At 40.2% G+C, this 23,981-nt stretch overlaps 1 protein-coding gene across 9 annotated transcripts in view; it reads left to right on the top strand.

Moving 5' to 3' along the window:
* Nucleotides 1-23,981, top strand: part of MAGI2 (membrane associated guanylate kinase, WW and PDZ domain containing 2) — a 743,930-nt gene that overhangs the window by 665,715 nt on the left and 54,234 nt on the right. For 3 of the 9 annotated variants that reach the window (XM_064505113.1, XM_064505121.1, XM_064505141.1), the window contains 5 exons: nucleotides 55-93; nucleotides 5,601-5,695; nucleotides 11,160-11,352; nucleotides 12,380-12,466; nucleotides 14,474-14,722. In XM_064505113.1, the coding sequence (XP_064361183.1) occupies nucleotides 55-93; nucleotides 5,601-5,695; nucleotides 11,160-11,352; nucleotides 12,380-12,466; nucleotides 14,474-14,722 (663 nt within the window). The remainder of the gene's footprint in view (nucleotides 1-54; nucleotides 94-5,600; nucleotides 5,696-11,159; nucleotides 11,353-12,379; nucleotides 12,467-14,473; nucleotides 14,723-23,981) is intronic. The other 6 variants (XM_064505115.1, XM_064505117.1, XM_064505146.1 and 3 more) reach the window with 3 other exon arrangements.

Below are 23,981 nucleotides of genomic sequence, written 5' to 3' on the forward strand. Positions count from 1 at the left end.
TTTAAATATCTTGAGAAATGTATTTCATCTTTAATTCCCCATTTTCCTATTCAGAACAAGTGCTGCCCAGGACTGGTTTTCGAGTGGATTCCTCTGGCAAGTATTCTTCAGCCTTCATTGTTCTTTAAACTAATTGTCATCCATTTTATGTTTAAGTAATTCTTTCCTTAATCATTTCTCTAGATTATGGCCAGTCATGACAGTCCAGTCACCATTTTATTTTTGTATGAGCTATATGGGGGTTATAGACTGCTAACTCTAAATCTTTTTATAATAGATTTTCATTTTGAGGAAGGAAATCCACTTCCTTTTCCTCAGCCAGTCTTTGTGTATGTTTAACAATGTTTTATGTGTGCTTTGATATGTTAGTGTTCACTATCCTACCATTAATAACATAAAAAATATTTCTCTATAGCTCATGCCTAAAACTTAGTTTAAGCATTATTTTGCAATGAAGAAATGAAATTAATTCTATCTTCATTTGCAAAAGAACAGAATTGATGTGTTACACAGACCCACCCATTTCTTGCTCCCATACATTAAAGACCCATTAAAGACTTTTCTAGTCCTACACAGTTTGGACAGGCTCCTAAATTAAATATGGGTTTGGGCTGCTTTTGCACACCCTGTTAGGGCGAATAGGTTGAATACGTCTGTTAGCATACCAATTCCTCTTTTTTCTTTTCTTTTTTTTTTTTTTTTTGCTTCCTGATTTCTATACTGGAGTCTGTATTTACCAGCTGTATAAATATCAAAAGGAAATATGTTTATTTTTTAAAAAGCTACTAATGTTGGAAATCAGCTGACCCATGACTGTTTCCAAGCTTTTCACATCTTTCAAGAACATCTGAAGCTCAGAAAAAAATTATTGTAGATTTGTGTTAATTACAGTTCATGGTAATAATTTATACATAATAAAAATCCTCATCAGCTTCAGCAAAGGAGTCCAAAATAGCTCTTATTTTTAGCAGGAAGTTTGAGCAAATCCAGAAAGACTGTAAAATTCTTATAACAAAGCTCTGCATCCTTATTTTAATTGCAATGTAGAACAGATTTAATAAAAAAAAACTCAGTGTTTACAGCATCATCCCAAATAGCAGGTTTATCTCTATGAAAATCACTCAGCACTTGTGAGACTTAAATCATCCATAAAATGAATTAATCATCTTCAAGAATATTTCTTTACATACTTTCAAGAAACAATTGCATGTGCACTTATCAATGTGCAATTCATCTAGGAATTTAAATGAATACAGTACAGAAATGTAACTGAGAGTTGATAATCAGATCTGCACCTATGAGATCTCACTGTTGTTCTGTAACAATATATTCTGGTGTCTTTACATTTAAAGCAAATTTCCTTTCTTCCAGGAAGCAGAAAGCAGAAATTCCCAATGCTTTTTACCACCCTCACTGTGCAGCAATGATAAGATCACTGCTTGTCCGATACCACTCTCAAATTCATGGGAGATTCGACTGGTTTTATAACCTAGCAAAGTGAATTGGTTTTGCCCCTTGTAGACCAAATGCTCCACTAAGTTTCCTTTTACACAAAAAGACCAAACAAAATACTATAACTATAAAAAAGACCCTAAAGTTACTAACTGTGAAAACTACTGTTCATTTTCTAATACACGTGTGCAGAGGAGTAAAGGAGAGGAGGGAACACTGTCATTCTTGCGCAGGATACCTTTATTATAAAATCAGGCCCTACAGAAGAATTGTAGACTTTAAGCTGCAACTCCCCTTCTGAAGAAACTGTTTGGAGATGGGACGCTTAGGTGAACCAAGCTGACAAAGTAAACTGTGCCAATAGGAAGACTGTACTAATTCAGTCTCGGCTTGACTCCCGTGCCTGCAAACCTATTCATTTGTTCTTACTTGGCATGAACTGCGAGGTACCAATCTAGCTTATACCAAGAGAAAGAAGAGGTGCGTTTTCCATAATGAAGTCATATTAACCAACAGTTTGCAGCCTATTGCAAGGCACAAAAGTGTCATTTCTCTCTAAGTACAGGCAATTTGCTGTGTGCGTATGATCAATCGAAAATCTGCACCAGCAAGAAGAGGCAACATTTAGTTTATCTAATAATCCTTTGCAGTGAAAAAAAGCACCAGAATCATAGAGAAGTAAGCACTGAAGAAATATCAGAGAGAAAATGTAATCACTTTCACAGGAGAGAGTGCTTGATTAATGTACATTCAGGAATACTGAAAGCATTGGCATATGGTAGTAAGGATTTTTAATGAATCTATCAAGCCTGAGTTGCTGTAGTAAGAACATGCTATTAGTGAACATCTTACCTATATTGAAGAAAGGGGAAAAAATGGATTAAATAGTCAGCAAGACTTTAGAATGTATTTTAAAGTAAAGACTAACTATGGATGCGGAGATAAACTGAGATCTAATGCAAAAGGAGTTTACAAAAAGTAGGTTGTGTCACACTAACCTGGTAACTGATTTTTTTGCACCAAACAAGTGATGTATATTTAATCAATTTGAATTTCAATTAGGCATTTTACAAAATAGCAGCTATAATTGATATTCTTACATGCTAGCCTGGAGCAGATAGTGCTTAGAACAGAATGTAAACAGGAATGGCTAGAAAGCAGCTAAAAGCAATTACACTAAAAGAACAATTTATGGACTGAAGGAACAATATTAGTGGAAAGCCTTGAAATTAATTTTCTCTATTATTTTCATCAGTGACCTAAGCACAAAAACTAAGGGTGGAAATCAGGTCCAGACTGAGACATGTAGCTTCAGGTGTCTATGGTGTAGTTGTCTCCAGCTCAACGGAAAGCTAGTCAGTGAGTCATGTCATCCTACCTAAGATGAAAAGTGAAACAACTGGAAACAGCTGTGGATGAAATGCTCTTAAGAATAGAAGTCAGTCACAGGAGATAATGTGATATTGTAGTGAAAAGGCATATCTAATCATGGGGTGTAATCCATCAATGGATTGAGGAATGAGGAATGAGGAAGGTGACCTAGTGACAAAGGCCACAAAAAGGCTCAGTTGCCAAGTGTCTTCTTTGCCCAGGTCTTTACTGGTAAGGTGTCTCTGCTCTTTGCTTGCAATAACAGACAGCTGGACTAGATGACCCAGGGATCTTTTCCAGTCCTGTATTTCTACTGCTTGGTGGGACAAAAAAAGCATATTTTTTTTTTAAAAAGCAGTTTTCAGTGACCAGGGAAGAGTTGGCAGCTAATGGGCTCTATAACCTTCCAGCAACCTGGGAAGGAAGGCTCTTCCAAGCAAGGATGATTGCCACGGTCAGTTAATCCAAAAGCTTCCAAAATGTGTTAGAGCTCACCGAAAGGAAAAGTGTGCCCAAATATGATATTTTTAGCCTAAACCTATTCACGGTCAGCCTAGCTTACCTTTTTCATTCTAAATGGGTAGAAAGAGAGCCTCATTTAAAAAAAATAATACCTTTTATTTTGGAGTCTGGTACCAACATTAGTTTGGATCAGCTGTGTAAAGTTTAAGTCTCAGTGTGCCAGAGTGTGCACCCTTCGCAACCTCACATTCTTACACTTTTATTAATGTATTCCCAACTGTGCATATCATTCATGTTTGCACGAATAAAGGTAGTGCTTGGTTTGTTGCAGACCTCTGGAAAAAATGCCTTTGAGTGTTAGAGCTCATAAGGGCTGATCCTACTGTGTCTATCTACGAGGTCCTCCCCCTAGTACTAACCCCATCCTCGTTACACAAACAAATCAGGCACAACAAATCAGGTAAGGATAGAGTGTTGTCTTCATCCTAAAATTCCTTTGCCTCTGACAACTTTGAAACAACCTTTGCATTAAGTTAATATATCGTGCATACACAAACTTCATTTGCTCTTTTATTGACTCCTGAAACACTTGTCAAATACATTGAAAAAAGTCAGTATAATAAGCTCTTAGGAGCTGTTCTGTTGTCTAAACATATGAGAGGCAAGTTAGTAGGGAAAGGTCATACTTTTATTTTACCAGCTGAGACATTTGAGGCAGGTGAAGTTTCACTCTGATGTCAATACACATTTCTGAAACAGTGTGCAGGCCTCCACGATGTGCTGTCATGGCAGTCTGGAGAGAATTTTTATGGCACAGTGATGGGAGAGAGCTGCTGTAGGTGGGTCTGTGTTGCTTTCTTTGAAGACCTATCTAGGGCTGAATGGGTGGTTCAGATATGAGTGGAAAGGGATCACCCTCTGGCTCGGATCCACTGAGCAGCATCCGAAGGCTGCGCCCTCCTCTCCATTAGCATTGCCCAGCATGCTGCACACGTCATCTTAAAAAGTGAGAAAGAGACAGCAATCAACAGAGCTCATCAGCCGAGGGGGATCCTCCAAACACTGTAGTTTGAGAGGCAACCACTGACTGCTCTGGTGGAGGGGCTGTAAGTGACAGTTGCTGAAGTACCATATTTCAGCTATCTGTAGTCCCTACCCTCCTAGGGAAACAACGCACAGTTGGAGACATCGTGAACAGTTTGCTGAAATAAACCTACTCATTCTTTTCTGTCTTTTGGGGCTGACAAAATGCTGGCACTGGCCAAAAGCACTGTCACAATTTATAGATCAGAGTGCAATTTGTACAAAAGACCATTCTGCTAATAACTATCCTGCTTTAGTTGATGAGCCCAAAGCATCGCTAAACATCCTGACAGAAACATAGCTAAAAGAGACAAATTCTTAATCCTTTAACTACTTACTGTTTCACTTTTTACTCTTCAGAGTTTTATTTTAAATCTCTCTTTTGTGTTTTGAGGGTACCTCGACCCCAAACAATGGGCTTTTCCAAACGGAGCTAAAGACACTGTTACATGAAGCTCATTTTTTAAAAAGCATAACATTCCTGAACTGAGACAATCCAGGGCAGAATATACGTTTACAGGCGAGTTATGCAGGCACATGGAAGCACAATTTTAATGATTCATAAAGCTGTTGAGGCTTTAATTGAGTAGCATTAAGGAGTTCAAGCCAATGATGTTAGCTTTCGGTTTAAACCCGAACATGCAGAGGCTTATGATGCTAGCTTTCATCAGAAGTCCTTATTGAGGGTATTACCTGACAGTGGAGTACTGAAAAGCTACATTACATAAAAAACATCCTGTTTTATACTTGCATATGGAACTAAAATGTTCTGTGATGATTATTCGTCTTCTCTAAGTTGGACTGAATAATTTTCTATGTATCTTTATCTCCCATTTCAGTTTATTCCCTTTAAGTTTTAGTGGACACCAAGGAAAATACAAATTAAATGCCAGAGTTGGTTGAACAGCAAAATATTATGCAGTCAGTCTTAGGAGGAAGGCATCATTATAACCTGTTTATAATCTGTTTTGAATTTTCCAGTACTGTTCTCCTGTAAATGTGCTCTAGTTTGGGTTTAGTGTCTTTTACTGAACGTAATCATCTTCCAAGATACCTACATTTTCAAGTGTCTTCTCTTTGTCCTTGTACAACGCATGGTGTGCCATTTGTCCCCACCGGCTCCGGACAGACTGCCATTAGCCATCCACAGTGAACAAAAGTGGGGAGGGAAGGCAGTGTAAATTCTCCAGACAAAACAAAAATGCTTTGCTCAGTGGGATTTCCCTTTAAACCAGGTCCCGATTACAAGGAGCTGGATGTTCACCTTCGGAGGATGGAGTCTGGTTTTGGCTTCCGAATCCTGGGAGGAGATGAGCCTGGGCAGCCTGTGAGTTGCTTCTTCCTAACTTTCCATTTTATAACTCTAATATCTTTGTAAAAATCACCCCATAACTGAAATGTCAGACAGTGCAAACAAAATTGATTCATTAAAGGTGAAATAAAATGCAAAATAATCTATATATGTTTTTTAAAGAACCGTGTATGTATTTTAGTAAAACAGTGATATATATAAACACTATAATATAAAGGTGCTACAGAGTACATCTTTGGGAGGGCAGACAGGGTTACTCATTCAGAATGACTTTCACAGTGTAACTGGGGCTTGTCATTGGGGATTGATCCCAAATCTGTACTTATAACACTTTGATATCACAACCTTACATGTAGTCTATGCATCTTATGGTACCACAGTAAAACACTCTGGGAACAATGTATAACTGGTTAATAGATATACATGTCCTGTATTCAGATTCATACAGAATAATATCATTGTCGTTCAAGCATTGATACTTATCAGCACAGCAGTATCTGAGAAACAAAACGTTTCTCTCTTTTAAAATTGTCAACATCTATCGAACTACTGACAAATATTAATAGTTTATTGATGCCTCCTTTAGAAGGAAACAAATGCACTGGATTCGACAAGTGTACTTCAAATGCCAACTGAAACACGCAGACCACATTGTAGAATAAATATTTCAGAATGGATTTTCGAAGCTAAACAAGGTGTAGCTCTACACAAGGACTTCAGTATCAAAACAAAGCTGTTTCATCATCTAAACTTGCAGTGTGCTTGAAGTCCCTCTGGCATCTGACTTTCTGCCACGGAACATGTCCCAGCACACATAAAACCTGGTGCCTCTGGTCTGCCATCCTCACGTTCTCCAGCTAAACATTTTTCCTGTCTTCTCTGCAAGGCCCTGTCAATATGCGTTCTCAAAGCTTGCCCCCAGGTGAAGCCAAAAAGGAAATCTATTAGGATTTAAATAAACATCCCATTTTATCCTGCAAAGAATAGGAGCTAGCAGAAGATTCTGAAATCTCCCTCTACCTACTTCAGGCAGTAGCATCTACTGGCATTTCCCACCTGCCAGGAAAGTGTCCCTGGTTACCAGGCTGCTGAATATTCTGGGGAAGAGTCTCTCTTGGTCCCTCCTTTAGTACCTTTTCCATTACAAATGGTGATTAAGCAGCTAGTAGGACTGAGTGTCTGACTGGCTCTGCAGTTTTGAGGTTTAGGGCATTCTCACAGGGAAAAATGCAGCCCAAATACCTCATCCAGTAGCTGATTGTTTGTATAAAATGGAATGCTTTCAACCTAAAGGAGTAAGATAAAACCGCTTTAGAGCATCCAATACTCTGATGGTTAGGAATAGTTGCCTGAGTTGTGGGAGATCTGAATTTTTGTCTCTGATCAAAAATAAGTAGAATAGGAATTTGGATATGAGTCTTTTGCTTCCCAACTACAGGCTTTATGCACCATTGCAGAGGAAGCAGTTCTTTCTAGTTTCTTTTCAATAAAGGTCTATTCTTTCTAGTTTTTTTCCAGCAAAGGACTCACCTGGCTTAACTATCTAAAGCCAGAGAGTCATAGCTGGATACCAATTGCACAGCTGTGCACTCCCTCCAGGCCACAGGTTAGCACCTTGCTATTTTTGAAGGGCAGGACTGAAAATGCTTCTCTGTGTGAACCACCTTCTAAGGTGCTTCAGTGTCCTGCTGAACAATTGCTCTCAACCTGCATGTAGCTTCAAGGCTGCTGCCTCTATTTCAGGACTCGAGAACACAAAAGCACTCCCCCCCCCCCCCAACATAACAGTCTGAGAGGTCTTATGTCTCTCTACAAACCATGTCTCACAGTCCCTGGGAATGAATGAGAACCTAGTTTGAGGCTGAGGGTCCTACATGGCAAAAAGGCCCCTTAAAGCTAGGTGTTGTGGTGGTGGACTTTTCAGCCCTCTCTTTTGCCCATCTACTTGTTTTCACAGCCTAGATTCATCGTTAAGAAAGAAGACAGATGAACTCCACTTTTGGGGGGGGGGCGGTTTGCATCTAGTTTGTATTCAAAATACAAAACCTTTAAATTCTGTTTTCTCTCCTTCACTGCCTCCTGCTCTCCCATGGACAGCCCACCTGCAGCCTCCTATTCCTTTCACCTCCAGAAAAGGAGAGGCAGTTTCTGCCTGTCCTCCAAACCCCTGTGTGTCCTGTGAAACAAGAACTAAGGCACTTTGAAATGTTTGTTTCAACTCTCCTGCTGTGCAGTCAGGTAACACAGAACAAAAGGAAGCTTTCATTGCCTTTTGTCTTTGTGGTTTTGTTTCTAAAAAGCAGTATGGATTCTTCAGCATAGGGCAGTAAATTTCTCAAAGAAGGAGGATCTGCATAAAGTTTTTCAAAATGATGATATTGGCACTATAGAAGGGCTGTAGCATACTTTGCTTCTAGTTACACAGTCTAGCTGGCACCTTTGAAGGAGTAGGTGCAGGTGGAGTACTCCACTTTGCTTATTTGTAAGCACGAAGATGCTTTCCAAAGGGAAGTTACATTTATCACGGTATTTCAAGCATCAAGATTGTGGGAGTGCTAGTTCCAATCACTTCTCAAATCTCATAAGATCATACCACCATATATATTTATCACATCTAGCAGTAATTTGAGCAGTTTAAGATAGTCTGGCTGTTTTACAGTGAATTTTAACAGTAACATGCTCCTGACACACACCCAACACCTAACTCAGAACCATCACTGAAAGGTTACAAGCAGTTCATAACCTGGCACCTTACTGAAGATGATAATCACTGTCCCCAAAGGGGAAGTATTTTGGGTACGTTCATACAGCTCAAACAGAAAATCACGGGAACATGTACATAATTAGACTGAGTTTCTCCTCTTCCAAACAGGTTGGCTGGGATTCATCTAATTTAAAATTAAATGCCTACAAGATATATATCTTGATACCTCTAAGGATCAGTGCTAAGACGTAGACATTTCTAAGACGTTATGCAGTTGTCCAAAAAGCAAAATGTTACGATAATGCAAACCACACCTCAGGAGTTCCCATTTTTCTCAGTGATTAGACAAGGAGTTCAGATGATTAGTTTAAATTTCAACATCACAGACACTTAAAATTAGGTGAGATGAATCACACTTTTTGTCTGTTTCTTAATTTTATTATGTGCCTGTGAAGTAACTATGTTCTATCCAGAGAAATTGAATCACAAAGTTAAATATTTACCAAGAATCACAAAGAGATCAAAACACAGATGAACATGTATGAGTTAATAGACCCAGGCTTTAATTTCAGATTATGCTGTCACAATCTTCCTAATCCCAACACTTGTCATATTTAAACTTGAGTGACAGGTGAAACTTACCTTTTTCTCTGCAACACACTCTTTACCGCAGAAGTGTTGCCATCCTTTTCCCCATACATTCAAGGCAATCTCATACAAGTATGGCACTGTATCTCAGAGGTAATATAACCCTGACAAATATTTTTTCAATTTGTGTCTTCCTTGTAGAATTTGTAACAATTATAGAAGCTTCTTATCCACAATATGGGAGCAGATAGCAGATAAGAAACAAATTCAGATATAGAAAATGAAAAAAGAAGGAAAACTAAGTTATTCTTGCTATTAAATATTGCCCTACAATATACCCAACGACAGGTATGATGGCTATCATCTGAGTGGCTATCATCCACAGAGTTTAAAGTAGGAACTGACTGCTTGTGTTCAGGAGTCAGCGCCAGCACTGTGGGCGGTTACAGAGTCACCTTACACCATGAATATAGACAAGGGAAAGATCAGATATGATTATTTAGATCAGTCAAAACTAAAAGGAGTTTTGGGACTTTGCAGGAGGTACTGATGACGTACTATGCTGTGAGCTGCATTTGTGTTTCTCCAAAGGTTAAAGGTGAACAAATTGTTCAATACTTTGTCAGTCTAGAATCAATTATAAAGAAACTACAAATAATAAAAACCAGGAGCAAGTTACTCCCTACAAATCTTCCAAGCTACAGTGAGTTAACATCCATTTCCTTCCAAGACAACAAGCAAAAATTCTTACTCATTTGAGATTCACAGATCCAAAGGTTCTGAGAATACTTTGCGGAAATCTATCTAAACATAGCTTTGGATAGCTTTTTGTTGCCCAGTAAAGGAGCCTAAATATATATTTCATAGCTGGATTTTGCACAAAGCATTTTTCAAAGCTTTGATGTATATTCTTTCACTGTTTGAAGAACAGAATGGAGAACCTAAAAGAGTAGCTCCAGGAACTCAGCCTGGCACTGCTTAACAGGAATCTAAGAACACCAGGAAGGAGGAAACAGCTGTGCCTTGTTTTCTCTTTCTTACATTTTGGAAGCAAAAGTGAACCAAAGGGGACAGGGGAAAATTCTCAAGACTCCACATGGGAGTTTCATGTAAACACTCTGCTAGAGTACTTCCAACTTGGAGCTAAGACCTTGAGGAAACAAGATCACCTGCATGACTGCCACATCCAGCCTTTGCAGTTCACCATGAAGAGCAATACTTGACAGCTTTTATCTTTTGTTATTTAAAGTGGATTGCCACACAGCGTGCCATATACATCATTCTATGTTCACTCCAACACTGAACAAGGGAAAAGAGAATTTGCAACACACTTTGTGAATACTGTGATACTCACTCAAAGCTTGCTAGTTTTGTTTGAATCAATCATCTCAACTGTTCTATCACCAATCTATGGGGAAAATATATATGTCTTCGTCTAATAAATTATGTGAATTTATGTGCATAGAAAGTGGAAAAAGTCATTAAATGTTCAGAACAGATTTTTTACTGGTTTATACATTCCATACAAATTACATTTAAATGTCGATTTGGGAAAACAACATCTGCCCAGGGTAAGCTGACATTTTTCCTCTTTTTCCATTTTGCTGATCAACAACTACCTGAGCAATTATTCCTTATGAGTAGCAGCATTTGATATTGCACTTTTTTTCCCCTCTAGAGGATCCTGAAGCAAACTCTGTGAGTGGGGCCACTTCTACTACCCACCTTAGGTTTGTCCATCCAGCTGCTTACATCACACAGCAATTAGGAACCTTAGATAAGTAATATGTAGATTCATTAATTGAAGGTCAAAGGAGTCTTAAATGGTATTTATCTATTTAGATCTTCTGCACAATGTCATCTAGAGAAATTCACCGTTGCTTAAGTGTCTTGATTTAAAAATTTCAAGTATAGCTAGTCCTTAGATGAGGATTCTCAGGCAATCACGCCTGCCAGGTGAGAAACTTCTTACCTTCTTACCAAAGGCAAGAAAACATCTTCAATCATACCACAGAACAGGAGTACATCTTTCAAGCACACCCAGAACTTTTCACCTGCACTGAATCACTAACTTAATTTCAACAGAAAGGGAAAATCACTGCAATATCCATGGGACAAAATGAGAGGCTGTGTATGCGTGTGCGCTCAGTGTGTATATGATGGGGTTTTTGTTTCTTTGCTACCCAGATTCTGATTGGAGCAGTAATTGCAATGGGCTCGGCAGACAGAGACGGTCGGCTCCATCCTGGCGACGAACTGGTGTATGTGGATGGGATTCCAGTGGCTGGCAAAACCCACCGATACGTGATTGATCTTATGCATAACGCTGCCCGAAATGGGCAAGTGAATCTTACTGTGAGGAGAAAAGTGCTGTCAACGGGTGAGTAAGAGGACTGGGAAAGGTGAAAAGAATGATAGAAATCAGTGCTCTCAGCACAAATAACAGGTGCTGTTTATTTAAAAAAAAGTGAAAATGAAAATTAAAGTGAATATTTGTGTCATTTGAAGAATGAATAATTGTAAATATTCATCCCTCATTTCTGTTATAAAATCACTACAGCTAAGTGTTGTTTCCTTCAGAAGTGGAAATAACGTTGGCAGCCCCAGTGTGATGATCATGGTGCTCTGGATTTGTTCCATGCTGTCTTGGTCTGTGCTGTCTCCTCTTGTGTACCCTTTTGGGACAAAATGTTCACCTAAGTTAAAGCTGACAGTGTGAATAAGCAATCACAGAAAGGCTTAAAGACTGTTAACTGTCTGAGGCAAGGACTCATTTCACACTTGTATGTGTTTAAAGCCCATTTCTGGTCTCACTGAGGTCATTTGGAGGTTTTCCCACTGACTTCAACACCAGCTGGCTAAAAACTTCTTGTACTGCATAAACGGCTGCCATGAACAGGGCAGGTTCCTCCCTTCCAGCAGACATATTCAGAAAATAAATTTAAAACAATATGAAGAATCTGAAGCAATTAAAACGTTTAGACTAGCTCAGTGTCAGTTATTGAGAAAGACTTTGAAAAAGGCTTTGAAGCTATTGAGAAAGGCTTTGAAAAATATCTGGCTGCATCTATTTAAGTTTTAATCAGAGAATCTGCTCCTGCTCCATTAAAATCTTTGCTTATTGGAGGAAAGAAGTGTATTTAATTACTTTTCAAATAAAACATTTGTGGTCACTGAGGGATCAGAAATGAGCAAAAGCACATTCTCAGCCTGTCCTGTCTTTCTCCTGCCTATGTCCCGGATCCCGCTGTCATTCCCTGACCCCTTCCCCGTCGCTCCCGTGCCAAAAAGCTGCCCTCCCGCTCCCCTCCTCGTTCGCAGTCCGTCCCCCCCCCCCGCCGTGGCACTGCCAGCTCGGTGCCAGCCGCACTCTCTCGGGACTGACTTTCTTCTGTTACTGACTCCAGAGTCCTCCAGCCAGAAAGGTCCCCTTCCACCCGGCGCGACGCCCCCTCGCAGCTCCCCCAGCGCTAGGAAAATGGCCCATAACCAAGGTAATACGCTGAGCGCTTGGGGTTAGCACCTTGCCTGCGCCGGCCGGCTGCAGAGGCTGCAGTCGGCAGGCAAAATTAATAATGGTGAGGGTTAGCGCAGAAAAGACGTCGGCCTTCGCTGCTTGCTACCCATTAAGATGGTCTATTGCACGCTCTGGTCTCCTGGCACTGAGGATGAAGCAAGCTAGTAAAGTGCCTGGAGCTTTTCTTGAGCCTTCGGAGTACCGCACTGGGGAAGACAGTGTGCAACTCATTAATGTTTAATCGCTTCTGAGCTGAGCAGGATTTCAGTTTGGTGTGATACAACATTTGCTTTGTGGAAAAATTTAAAAATGACTGATGTGGGATGTAACTGCAAAATACAATACTAACATATCAGATTTAATGTGAATTTCTCACTAACATGAATGAATGTACACAACAAGGGCGCTGGGGCTTTCCTTACCTCCTCTTACCAGCCCTGCATTGGAATCACCGTTTTGCACAGATACTTCCCCAGACCTGGAGCAGGTAATCACCCTTCTCAGGCTCTGGAAAACAATTTGATTAGGCGAGTGTGGTATTCTGAAAAACAGGAATTGAAATGCCATTTCTTCATAGGCAGAAGCAAAATGTAATTTTTCTGATGCATATCTATTGTATGGTTGACAATCAAATGGCATTTAAACTTTTCCTCCTTTACCTTTGTTTTCCTGTACTTAATGGCATTCAGTTCATTTGTTTATGGCCAAGAGAGCTCTTGGCCATTCAGCAGGGTAAGATAATTTCCTTTCTGTTGCAGCTGTACTGACAAAAACAGTATTCAGTTTTCTGAAACATGACAGCCAGAAAATGAGATCTCTTTTGTCACTGACTATGACATTTAGTTGCAGATTTGGTTCAATAACTCTTGGAGATTTTCAATTCTAATGTAGCAGTATAATAATTGTTTGTGTTTCTTCCTCCTTATTCTCTCTAATCACTTTATTTCGTAGTTGCACAAGGACTGCTAAAGGACACACCTGACCAAGAAAACAGCAGCCTGTCCTTGGATGATGTTTATTTTATTAATATATACACACTGAAGGTCTAACTTGTAAGCTCTCTTCCTAGGCTGTATGTGTGTATGTGTAAGCTCTTCACGTGCTCTGTAGAATGACTCTGCCACACTCACCGCTGTGAGCAGAGAATATATTACTCAAATTATTCTGAAAGTTGCGTATTAAAACTGCCAATAAGTAATGATTTGTTTAAACAGCTTAGATCTTCAAGGAATAAAAATCTTTTTTTCCGTCTGAAGGTGTAACTTTACTGTTTCTGATTACCACAAAGCTTGCATTAAAAAAGTTGTTTAATCCCACATGATTTAACTTGTTCCATGTTCTTGTTACTGTAAAGCAGTATTGAAGTATGGACTCCATTTTCACTTCTCCCCTTCTCAACCCATTCACACAAGAGCATCTTCTCAGTCCTTAAATGCGCACTGCTTCTGTGACTACACCCACAGAAAAAACTATTTGTGATTATTTTTCATTGCATAACTGCTCAGTTCCATATGTCTTTTGAGCATGCTAATCAACTTGTAAAAAGAGCATTATGCAGCTAATCCTAATTACTCTGTTTTAGCTGCCTGCTTGAATTCTTTTAATCCAAACACAAATTTATATTGGATTAGATGTCACATTTTCCTCTAGATGACAGATCAACTAGTAGACAAGGGAACAGGGCTTGCTAACGTTTCTGCAATCCAGATAGCCACTGTTTCTTACAACAGTTTCCTTTCCTGTCTTTTAGATAGCTTAGCAGTGAGTATTCATGCTTGCTTTATTTGATTGCCCTTGAATGCTTTGCATAATCATGTAGATTCCTGTCTCTCTGCATCTGTTATGGTTCCTAGTTTAATATTTACAGTAGTCTGGGCTATAGACAGTCAACTGTATTTGTGTTGCATTAGCAAGCATTAGCAAATCTACTGTAAGTCGCAGAGCCACTGAGCAGAATGTAATACTGATATGATTTATATTTTAGGAGAACCGTGCCCAGAGAATGGCAGAAGCCCAGGCTCAGTGTCTACTCACCACAGTTCTCCAAGAAGTGACTATGCTACTTATGCTAACAGTAATCACGCTGTCTCTAGTAGTAATGCTACACCCCCAGAGGGCTTTACTTCTCACAGCTTACAAACCAGTGATGTTGTGATCCACCGCAAGGAGAATGAAGGTTTTGGCTTTGTTATCATCAGCTCCTTGAACAGGCCTGAATCTGGGTCCACAATAAGTAAGTAAATCACATTTTTCAGCTTTTATTTTCTCCAAGAAAAAGAAAATAGACTAAAACCTGACACCTGCTTATTAATCCCTGCATGACTGCCCAGATTAAAGCTGAAGGGACTCTCCAGGTCACTTCCAGGGGCATTGGTTTTCTGTTGTGTCTTGGACAAAAACAAAGGTTATTCTGTCCTCTGAGGCACTGTGTTTTAAACACTCATTTCACTGTCAGAGTACAGTGAAATTCATCCACAAAGTAGATTTTTCTCTGTTCCTGTATCCCAAATAGACACTGCAGGTAAGCACTTCAGTTGTGTGAACAGGCGATTCCTACCACCCGCTATGGAATTACACATTTTTCTTAAGATAAAATTCAGAAACTTGACATAGAAGTTGAGATCAAAGCAAAACCCATCATTGTAACTGTCCAGTTAGGACGCTGATGAAGCAACTAGAAAGTCAATTAGAAAGAGGTGCAGGGAGGTTGATTTTTTAACTGGCTGAACTGTAGATAGTATGTAAGTTCACAGAATCACAGAATATTTGGAGTTAGAAGGGACCTCTAGAGACCATCTGGTCTAAACCCCTGATCAAGCAGGGTGAGCTCGCACAGATTGCCCAGGACCATGTTCAGTTGGGTTTTCGATATCTCCAGGGATGGAGGCCAAAACTTCTCTGGGCAAGCTGTTCCAGTGTTCAGCCACTTTCACAGTTAAGTGTTTTCTTGTGTTCAAATGGAATTTCCTGTGTTTCAGTTTCAGTTTCTGCCCACTGCTTCTATTCCTGTCACTGGGCATTACTGAGAGTCCGGATCTGTCCTCTTTACATGTTCCCACTGGATATTTATACACACTGATAAGATCCCCCCGAGCCTTCTCATCTCCAGGCTGAACAGTCCCAGCTCTCTCAGCCTCTCTTTGTATGAGAGATGCTCCAGTCCCTTCATCATCTTTTAGGCCCTTTGAGGCCTCTTCAAGGCTGGACTCGCTCCAGTAGCTCCATGTCTCTCTTTTACCGGGGAGCCCAGGACTGGACTCAGCACTCCAGATGGGGCCTCACCTGTGCTGAGTAGAGGGGAAGGATCACCTCCCTTGATCTGCTGGCAACGCTCTGCTTAATGCTGCCCCAGATACCATTGGCCTTCTTGGCCACAAGGACTCATTGCTGGCTCGTGTTCAGCTTGTCCACCAGGACCCCCAGGCTTTTCTCTACAGATCTGTTTTCCAGCAGATCAGCCCCCAGCCAGTACTGGTGTATGAGGTTATTCCTCCCTAGGTACAGGACTCTGCACTTCCCTTTGCTGGACTTCATGAGGTTCCTCTTTCCATTGCTCCAGCCTGTCAAGGTCCCTCTGAATGGTAGCACAACCCTCTGCTGTATCAGCCACTCCTCCCAGTTTTGTGTCATCTGCAGACTTGCTGAGGGTGCATTCAGTTCCAAGTTACCACTGAATATTGGGGGATGGCAGAATCAGACCTTAAGGATTATAGCACACTGCTTGTCTGGGAAACTAATGTTAGTTGGGGCTCAACTCTGTTGCTTTGATACAGGCATTTAGTGCTATTTGAGATGTCCTATGCAGGTGAGACATCTAGAGGGAGGTTTGGCAAATATGATACAGGGCCTACAGGACACTCGCATCCTTTGCAGCGATAGCTACAGGCACAGGGGCACACTTGGTAGTTTGAATGGCACTAGACACCTACATTTACCCAACTGCACTGAGCCCCTTGGAAGGGGGAAGATTAAAGGCTTTGTTCTGAGATATCCACAGCTCCCACCAGATCCATCTGAAACTGTGAACACTAACCACATCTGAAAAATCAAGACAATGGAGAAAATTTGACATTTTGCAAGTTACAGCCTAATGCAGTCTTTTCTCTGCATTCAAAAGATGTTTTCAAGAAACTGTTCTTTTGCCCCAAACTGGTTCTTGAGGAAACAAAAAAAAGTTTCAGCTTTTAGGGCCAGACTTCACAGTTCTAAATTCATAAGAGAAAAATGAATAAGAGAGTAAGGGAAAGCTATATCTCACACTAGCAAATGATCTCAGAAAACAGCTTCACAATATTTCATGTTCATGCAGCTGTTGAAAGTGTTGCTTTTCATATTACCTCAGCTGAATTTTAAAATACCATACGATTGCCAGAAATAATATTGTAACAAAACCGTGGATAATTAGCCACTTGGGACTCTGAGTTTTCACTTTATGGAATATAATAGCCAACTTGAAGTTCTTTGCAGAAGATCAGATAGAAAAAAATATCCCATAGAGGGCACTGAGATACATACATATTAATCAGTTAAGGTGGTCATGAATTTTTCAAGAAAATTATTTCACAGATAGGATTTTAGGTTGGGGGAGAGGGAGAGGGATAAAAAGAGAAGACACCAAAACAACCAAAAATTATATGGCCAGGTTCAAGACCCTACTTTGTCTCCTACCCTCCAACATGTTCTTGCAGTGGTGACACCATTTCCACCCCCCCTGCCAAGCAAGTACATAGGGAGCCACTGTTGAGCCTCAGTTGAATACCTCCAAGAGTAAATGAAAATGAGAGTCCACTGAGGAAGTGATGAGTGAATTTATTAAAATAATAACTGTATTGAATTTCAGATCTCCCGAAGAGCTCTCAAGTCCTAAGTTTAGAAAAACAGCAAAGAACCCAAAATATCCCATTTGCTGTAGATAGTGACAGAACAAAAAAGAATATCCCCTTTCCATGTGGATTCTGTTCCAAAAATGTAATGAAAAAAATAAGCTGAAAATCAGTCTTTCTCATCAGCAATAAAAACAAGCTAAAAATCATTGGCCACTTGGATTTTAAGGGAAGCCCAGTCTCTTTGGCTAATATTTATTTGGTCAGAGTAATTTGGGTTACATTAACAGGATCATGGCAGGTGTATTGAGGGGAAACACTTATCTCCCTTTACTCAGCACTTTTAGACCACATCTAGAATACAGCATCCAGTTTTGGGCGCCTCAAAGTAAGAAAGACATTGATAAACTGGAGCGAGTTCAGTGGAGGGCCACCGTGATGGTCAGGTCTGGAGCACCTGCCCTGTAAGGAGAGGCTGAGGGACCAGGGCTTCTTCAGCCTGCAGACAAGACGGCTTTGGGGGACCTGATGGCAGGGTGCCAACGCCTACGGGGAGGTCATCGAGTGCATGGTGGGAGGCAAGAGGCAATGGGCATAAGTTGAAATGAGAGGTTCAGACTGCATATAAGGAAAAAGTTTTTCCCTGTGAAGACTGTCAAACAGTGGAACTGGCCGCCCAGGAAGGTTGTGCAGCCTCTCTCCATCCTGATAGGTTTTCAAGACCAGACTGGATAAAGCCCTGAGCAGCCCGATCTGACCTCCTAGCTGACCCTGCTTTGAGTGGGAGGTTGGACTAAACACCTCCTGAAGGCCCTTCCAACCTGACTTTTCCTATGATTCTTTGATTAAAATGCATAAATAGGAGTAGAAAGCATACTAAAAGCAGGAGAAAGTATCAACTGGACATAGGAGGTATAACGTCCAAAACATGGTTTAGATCAACACCTAAATATGGATTTGCATGGCACCACGTCAAGTGCTTTGGTAGGCACTTGCTTCTCATAGCGGTATATTAATGTGATGAAATGTTGTACTGTAATTCTAGTGCTTCTGGTTTCAGAGCTAGTCCATTTGTTGTTAGCTCAAGAAACTCTACCTCGCACTGAATGATGCTCTGCAGACATACCCTGAACATATGCAGTTAAATGTTAAGTATTAATTGCAAAGCAACTATAAAAGAATTAAAATAGGTGAAATAGGTTGGAAAAGGGAATAGCTCATAATGCCGGAAACTGCTAGGAAAAGTTTAGTCTGTGAAATGATCTCACTGGGCCCTGATATCCTTCAGCGCAAAGTGAAGGATTCCTTGGATTCAAGAATGCGTACTCTGTTAACTGCTTTCCCTTCTTTACTTTTGTGTCAAAGTGAGAGACTTGGAAGTATAAGTATGATCTTTGCTTTTAGTCAAGAAGGCAATTAATTGTGCACTGAAAAGCTTTTCCTCATTCATGAGATCACACATATAAGCCCTGTTTTCCAATCAGCGGATTACAATAGCTCTTGCTCAGGATAGGAACATGAACCTTGTGTCCCTAGGCACTTGTGTGCTCCATTGCTACAAGCACTATTGAGATGGTTGGCACTGGTGTGGTTATTCCAGCACGGTTGTGCTGGCCTCAGAGCCACAGGTTCTCAGGTTTCCTGCTTTGCACTTGGCTCAGGGCTCCCAGGGGGACGCACAAGCTTGCGCCGTGGGAGTTTGCCAGGTGAGTGCTAACTAGCTCTGGCTCTGAAGCTGCCACTCCATCCCGCTAAGTAAGAGTAGCCAGCAGTGCTCCAGTTAAGTCTGTTGCCCTTTTTCTGCCCTCTTTGATGAGATGTGGGCTCATTCCCACGGCACCGCTCCCACATAGCCAATTAGGAATGCTTCACATTCCCTCTGTCCTGCAAAAGTGCCACAAAAAGAGTCAGGAGCTCCCAGAATTCAGGATGTCATTCTGGTTCCGGTTACACTCTTGGCCGTGTTTTCTCTTGACAAGCTTCGCAAGGGTTATCTTGTCGCTGTTCATTTACAGACCTGCCTTTGCTTTGCAGAAATTTTCAACGTACTCTGAGGGCATTTTTTTCACCCTTGATTGCCTGCACAGAGTAAGGGCAGACTACAGCCATAATTAGGGAACAGATTCTTTTTTCACATTTTTTGATAGGTAGCATTGTAGCTGTCATTTTAATAAATTGCTGTTAAGTAGTTTGGAGACAGCCTTTAGATCTGGACATAATTTTGACTTGCTGGTACTTGCTTAAACATCCAATACTTGTGGCACATTTCTTATATTCTACAACGACAGAAATTTTCTCTCTCCTATGTCAAAGCATTACTTGGAATATTCTTTAACTCAGCACGGAGGATTATCTTATACCAACCTGCAGTTCTGATATGGGGCAGATCAGGAGTGGAAAAAGAGTGACAAGGATTGAATGAAAAGATTTCACAGGGCAAAGCTGGGGCATAGACAAGGTCAGCCATGCTTCAAAAATATATCAGTAAAAGAAGATAAAATGTATAAATAAGGAACTGTGTTTGAGTGGTACATCCAGGAGCAAATCATTTTGCCTAGTGCAGAGCCCAGAGGCTCTCAGAGCCGTAAGAGATTAAAAAAAGAAAATTCACCTGGCCAGGCTCCTGACCTGTTCCTAGTGAAAGGATTAACTTCACTGCCCCAAACGCAGTTTATCATGCTTCCCCCCAGGCCCCATCCCAACATAAAAGGGTGCCTTGGCTCTCATTCCTTCACTAGACGGGCCACCTAAATTTGATCTTTCTTCACACTTTCTATTGCTATGCTGGCTACACATAATTTATCAAAACTTTGACAACTCCAGTGGTATTTCTTTAAAGGAGTCGGTGTCACTCACCCAGCTGAATGTTTAGAAATTACAAATACTATTTGTTAAATTTTAGTTTGGGGTGAAAGGTCCAGACTGCCTAACCTAGGGGGTCTCTGGAGGCCTTCCCAGGTGACCACATCTCCCCCCAGAAGTTAAAAACATCTTTTAGGGGCCCTGGCTCACTAGCAGAGTTCAGTGGCTTCAGTGAACAAACTACAACCTATGGTTTAAGTCCAATCTTGAGGAAAACATTCACGCTTCTCCCAGTAAAAATAGTCACAGTGCATGTGGCTCTGCAAAGAAGGGTTGCTCACGAGACGTCTCCTCTGACTCCTTGATGTCCTGCCGCGGGCAACGTGTGCAGGCTATGGAAATGCGGCTGTCCGGAGTGACACTGCGTGGCGTGATGGTATGGAGTGTCTCACTACAGCTACCATAACCAAAAATGCATTGGTTAAGCTACGTGTTACATTACCTTTAGGAGAATATTCAGTAGTGTCCCTCCTTTGTGGTAAGAGTCCATTATTTGGGGGCTTTTTGAGATATGAAGATAAATTCACAATCTGCATCCCCTGGAAAAGCACCTGCAGTCAGCTGGAAATGGCCAAAAGGGAATTCCCATGCGAACTTGTCCGAGCTTTCCCTACCTACTTCGTATCTTCCTCTTGTTTTCTTTTGTGTGTGTTTGGGATGCAGGTTTTTCAGAACAGAACTTGTGATCCTCTGTAGATCTCTAACATCCTAATTTCTTCAGAAAAAATACAGTGTAGAAGAAGAAACTAGAAGAAACCATGTGTTGTAAACAGATCTTGCTAATTGGCAACTTCCACTGAAATTAGAAAGTTGGCAGTATTTCTGTGAATTTTACTGTATCAGGTACTGGCAATTAGCATGATTATAAAATATAAATAAATTGAAAATACAGAAATAATCAAAAAAAACAGTTTAAAAAAAAAGTGAAGGCAGAAGGCTGTGCACATTTGTTATAATCTCTCTCCAATTTAGTAAAAGAGGCATTGTAGATTTAATTTGCCCATACGCTGCATATGCCAATGACTGCTGGGTTTTAAATACATGATTTAAAGGGGCCTAATGAGAGAGGTTTCTCTGATTTCTCGAAACATGTAGGCTTAACTAAAAACCACAGATCCAAGATAAGCCTCTGATGACTGCAGAAAACAGCATTCTAACATAAGTTACATTCAGCCCCGGAGTTACTTTGAACTCCTTGCAGTTTAGAGATAAGGAACAGCTTATTCATCAGTGATAAACCTAAACGCGTGGTCTGAGACAGTTTCACCCGTGCTTCATACTGGGTAAGGAGGTGCTTGGGGGGAAGGATCTCCTATAGCAAATCTGCAAATCCTAAAGAAAACAGAACATTTGAAATTGAGGACGTCCATCTATCCCGGCTTGGAGATCTGTTGAACAGAGCAGTGAAAAACCACCTGCAATGAGATTTGCCTGTGAAACCTGCTTGTGACTTATGGGCAAAGAATCTGGTTTCTCATTTCTGCTTTTACTTGGCTTTGATTTTTAGATTTGGGCTGTTCTTCTACCTCTTAATCTATAAAAAACACACTTTCTAAGACTGTTTAACTGACTATATAATTTGAAGCAAAAAGAAATTATTTTATTAGTTGTTTTTTAAGTCAAAATATGCAACTAATAACAATGAAATAACCTTAAGAGATAAAAGATGTTATTTATATCACTGAAAATATATTGCTGAAGCTTGCAGGCAAGAGTTACTGACCTCAACATTTGATATTTTTGGAGATTAAATCATGGAGGATCCTAACCAAATTCCTCCCCTCTCTAGCTGACTCCTGTCCTCCAGTGTCTTCAAAGTCACTCGTACCTGGTGGAGCTGCTCATGTATTTCGAAAGATCAAACTCTGTAGGAGTTTTCTCAGCACCAATCTGGGAAGGTGATCAGGGTTTTGCTAATGTTTCCGTAGGGCCAGGGCTCCATTTTACTGTGATGAATTAGGTACCTGACTTGCACGAAGTTTTGGCTGCCTGTTTCTTCTTTAGATCTTTAGATTTCTAGGTTACATGCACTTGTTCCCATCTAGTTTCTTACACCTGTGACAAAATGATGCTATGCAAGTAAATATGCTCTACAACAGGATGTTTCAATTCATAGTTCATTAATCTTATAACCAGAAGTGATTACTGTCACCTGCAAGTATGTGGCAAGCTACATTTTTTTTCTGAGTGAGTCCCACATAAACTAGCCCATAAATTTGAGGAAAACATTTTTCCTTGGTTTTAAAATTACCCCTGATAGAAACTGCACCACATTCAAGCTTCCTGAACTTCAGATTATTCAGTAGCAATTAAATTACAGATGTTTATATTTAATATATTCTCCCAATTAAAACCTGGTATGCTGGAGCCTGCTGGTTGAAGGAAAACTCTTGCACCTTTTGAGAATTGAGGACATAATAAATATTCATGTGATCAGCTGTATAACATTGAAAAGGACAGCTGGCTCAGGAAAGTTCATTTGCTTGGTTTGCTATCTATATCCTTAACATTAAAAAAAGATAGCAAGAATTTTTCTGCAAGAGGGCTTTGAGGATAAAGTAGAGGTTTGATGTTTTTTTCCCTTTAACTGATCCTTTCTGACATTTAGCTACTATACAGAGAAAAAATGGGAAAGGTAGTTTTTACAAAATACATTCTCAACATTTATGACTGAAAGTACTGAACAGACATAAAGAAAACTCTGCATGTAAAGCAGAAAAATGTTATCCGTTGGTAACATCTTGTTAGAATCAGCTGTTTCTAGCATTCGGGTCTCCCAAGTCAGAAGGAATCATTTTGATTTCCAAAAAAGCAAAAGAAATATAAAGAGTTAGAAGCAGTATTTATACTCAGCAACTCCTCTGGCTTTGTGTACAGCTGACCCAAGGTACAAACAGTCATAGATTGTACTCTGTCTTTGCTATAACATGAAGGTGTGGAAGAGATGTTAATCTGGAGTAAAAGTGGAAGATTTTATCAAATAAAAATATTTATATATATATATATATATACATGAATTTGTAGTTATCAGTAAGTTAATCAAAGCAGTCCTTATGCACTTTTTAAACACAATGATTTCTTTTAAAACCTTTTTTCTCTTAATTTTGGAATTTAAGTTGTCTTTTGATTGTTCTGAAGCGAGCTTGGAGCGGATGCTTGCACACTCGGCTCCCTCCCGGGACAGCAGCAGCTGTGAGCTGCAAGTGCTGGGTCAGCCTGTGCTCCTGACACAAATGCTTTAAATAGCTGCGGGAGATTCAGGGTGAGAGGCTGACGGCATCAAAAATCCTAGAAGCCTTGGTGGTCTCGGGATGCAAATGTCCCTGAAGTAACTTATTTTTTATAAACACGCAGTAGAAAAATTAGATTCCCTTATGAGATCAGTTGTTAGGAACTGCTTCTGCAGCACTGCTATTCTCCATTAGGATTTTTGGATTTAGGATTACAACTTAATGTTAAATATCCCTATATATCACTCATCAGTATCACATTTTGGATGAGAAAAATAACCTTTATACATACCTTGATGGACTGTCTGTTTTATATACATATAAACTATCTCATTAATTTCCCATATTTTCAACAGTTAAAAAATCTATATAAAGCAGAGTTTACCATAATATTTTTCCTGTGTAGTTTCATCCCTTGTGTAGTCTGAGACAACTAAGAAATTAACTGTCCTGCAATGGGGCAGCTTAGTTTCTGCGCTCACCCCTGGTTTGAATAATGGGATTCTTGTATAGCCTGCAGATACTAAATACTGCTCAGATACCTCTGTGGAAAAAAGTGGATCAAATCCTCTGCAGA

Source organism: Dromaius novaehollandiae, chromosome 1 (assembly GCF_036370855.1).
Source record: "Dromaius novaehollandiae isolate bDroNov1 chromosome 1, bDroNov1.hap1, whole genome shotgun sequence".
NCBI lineage: Eukaryota > Metazoa > Chordata > Aves > Casuariiformes > Dromaiidae > Dromaius > Dromaius novaehollandiae.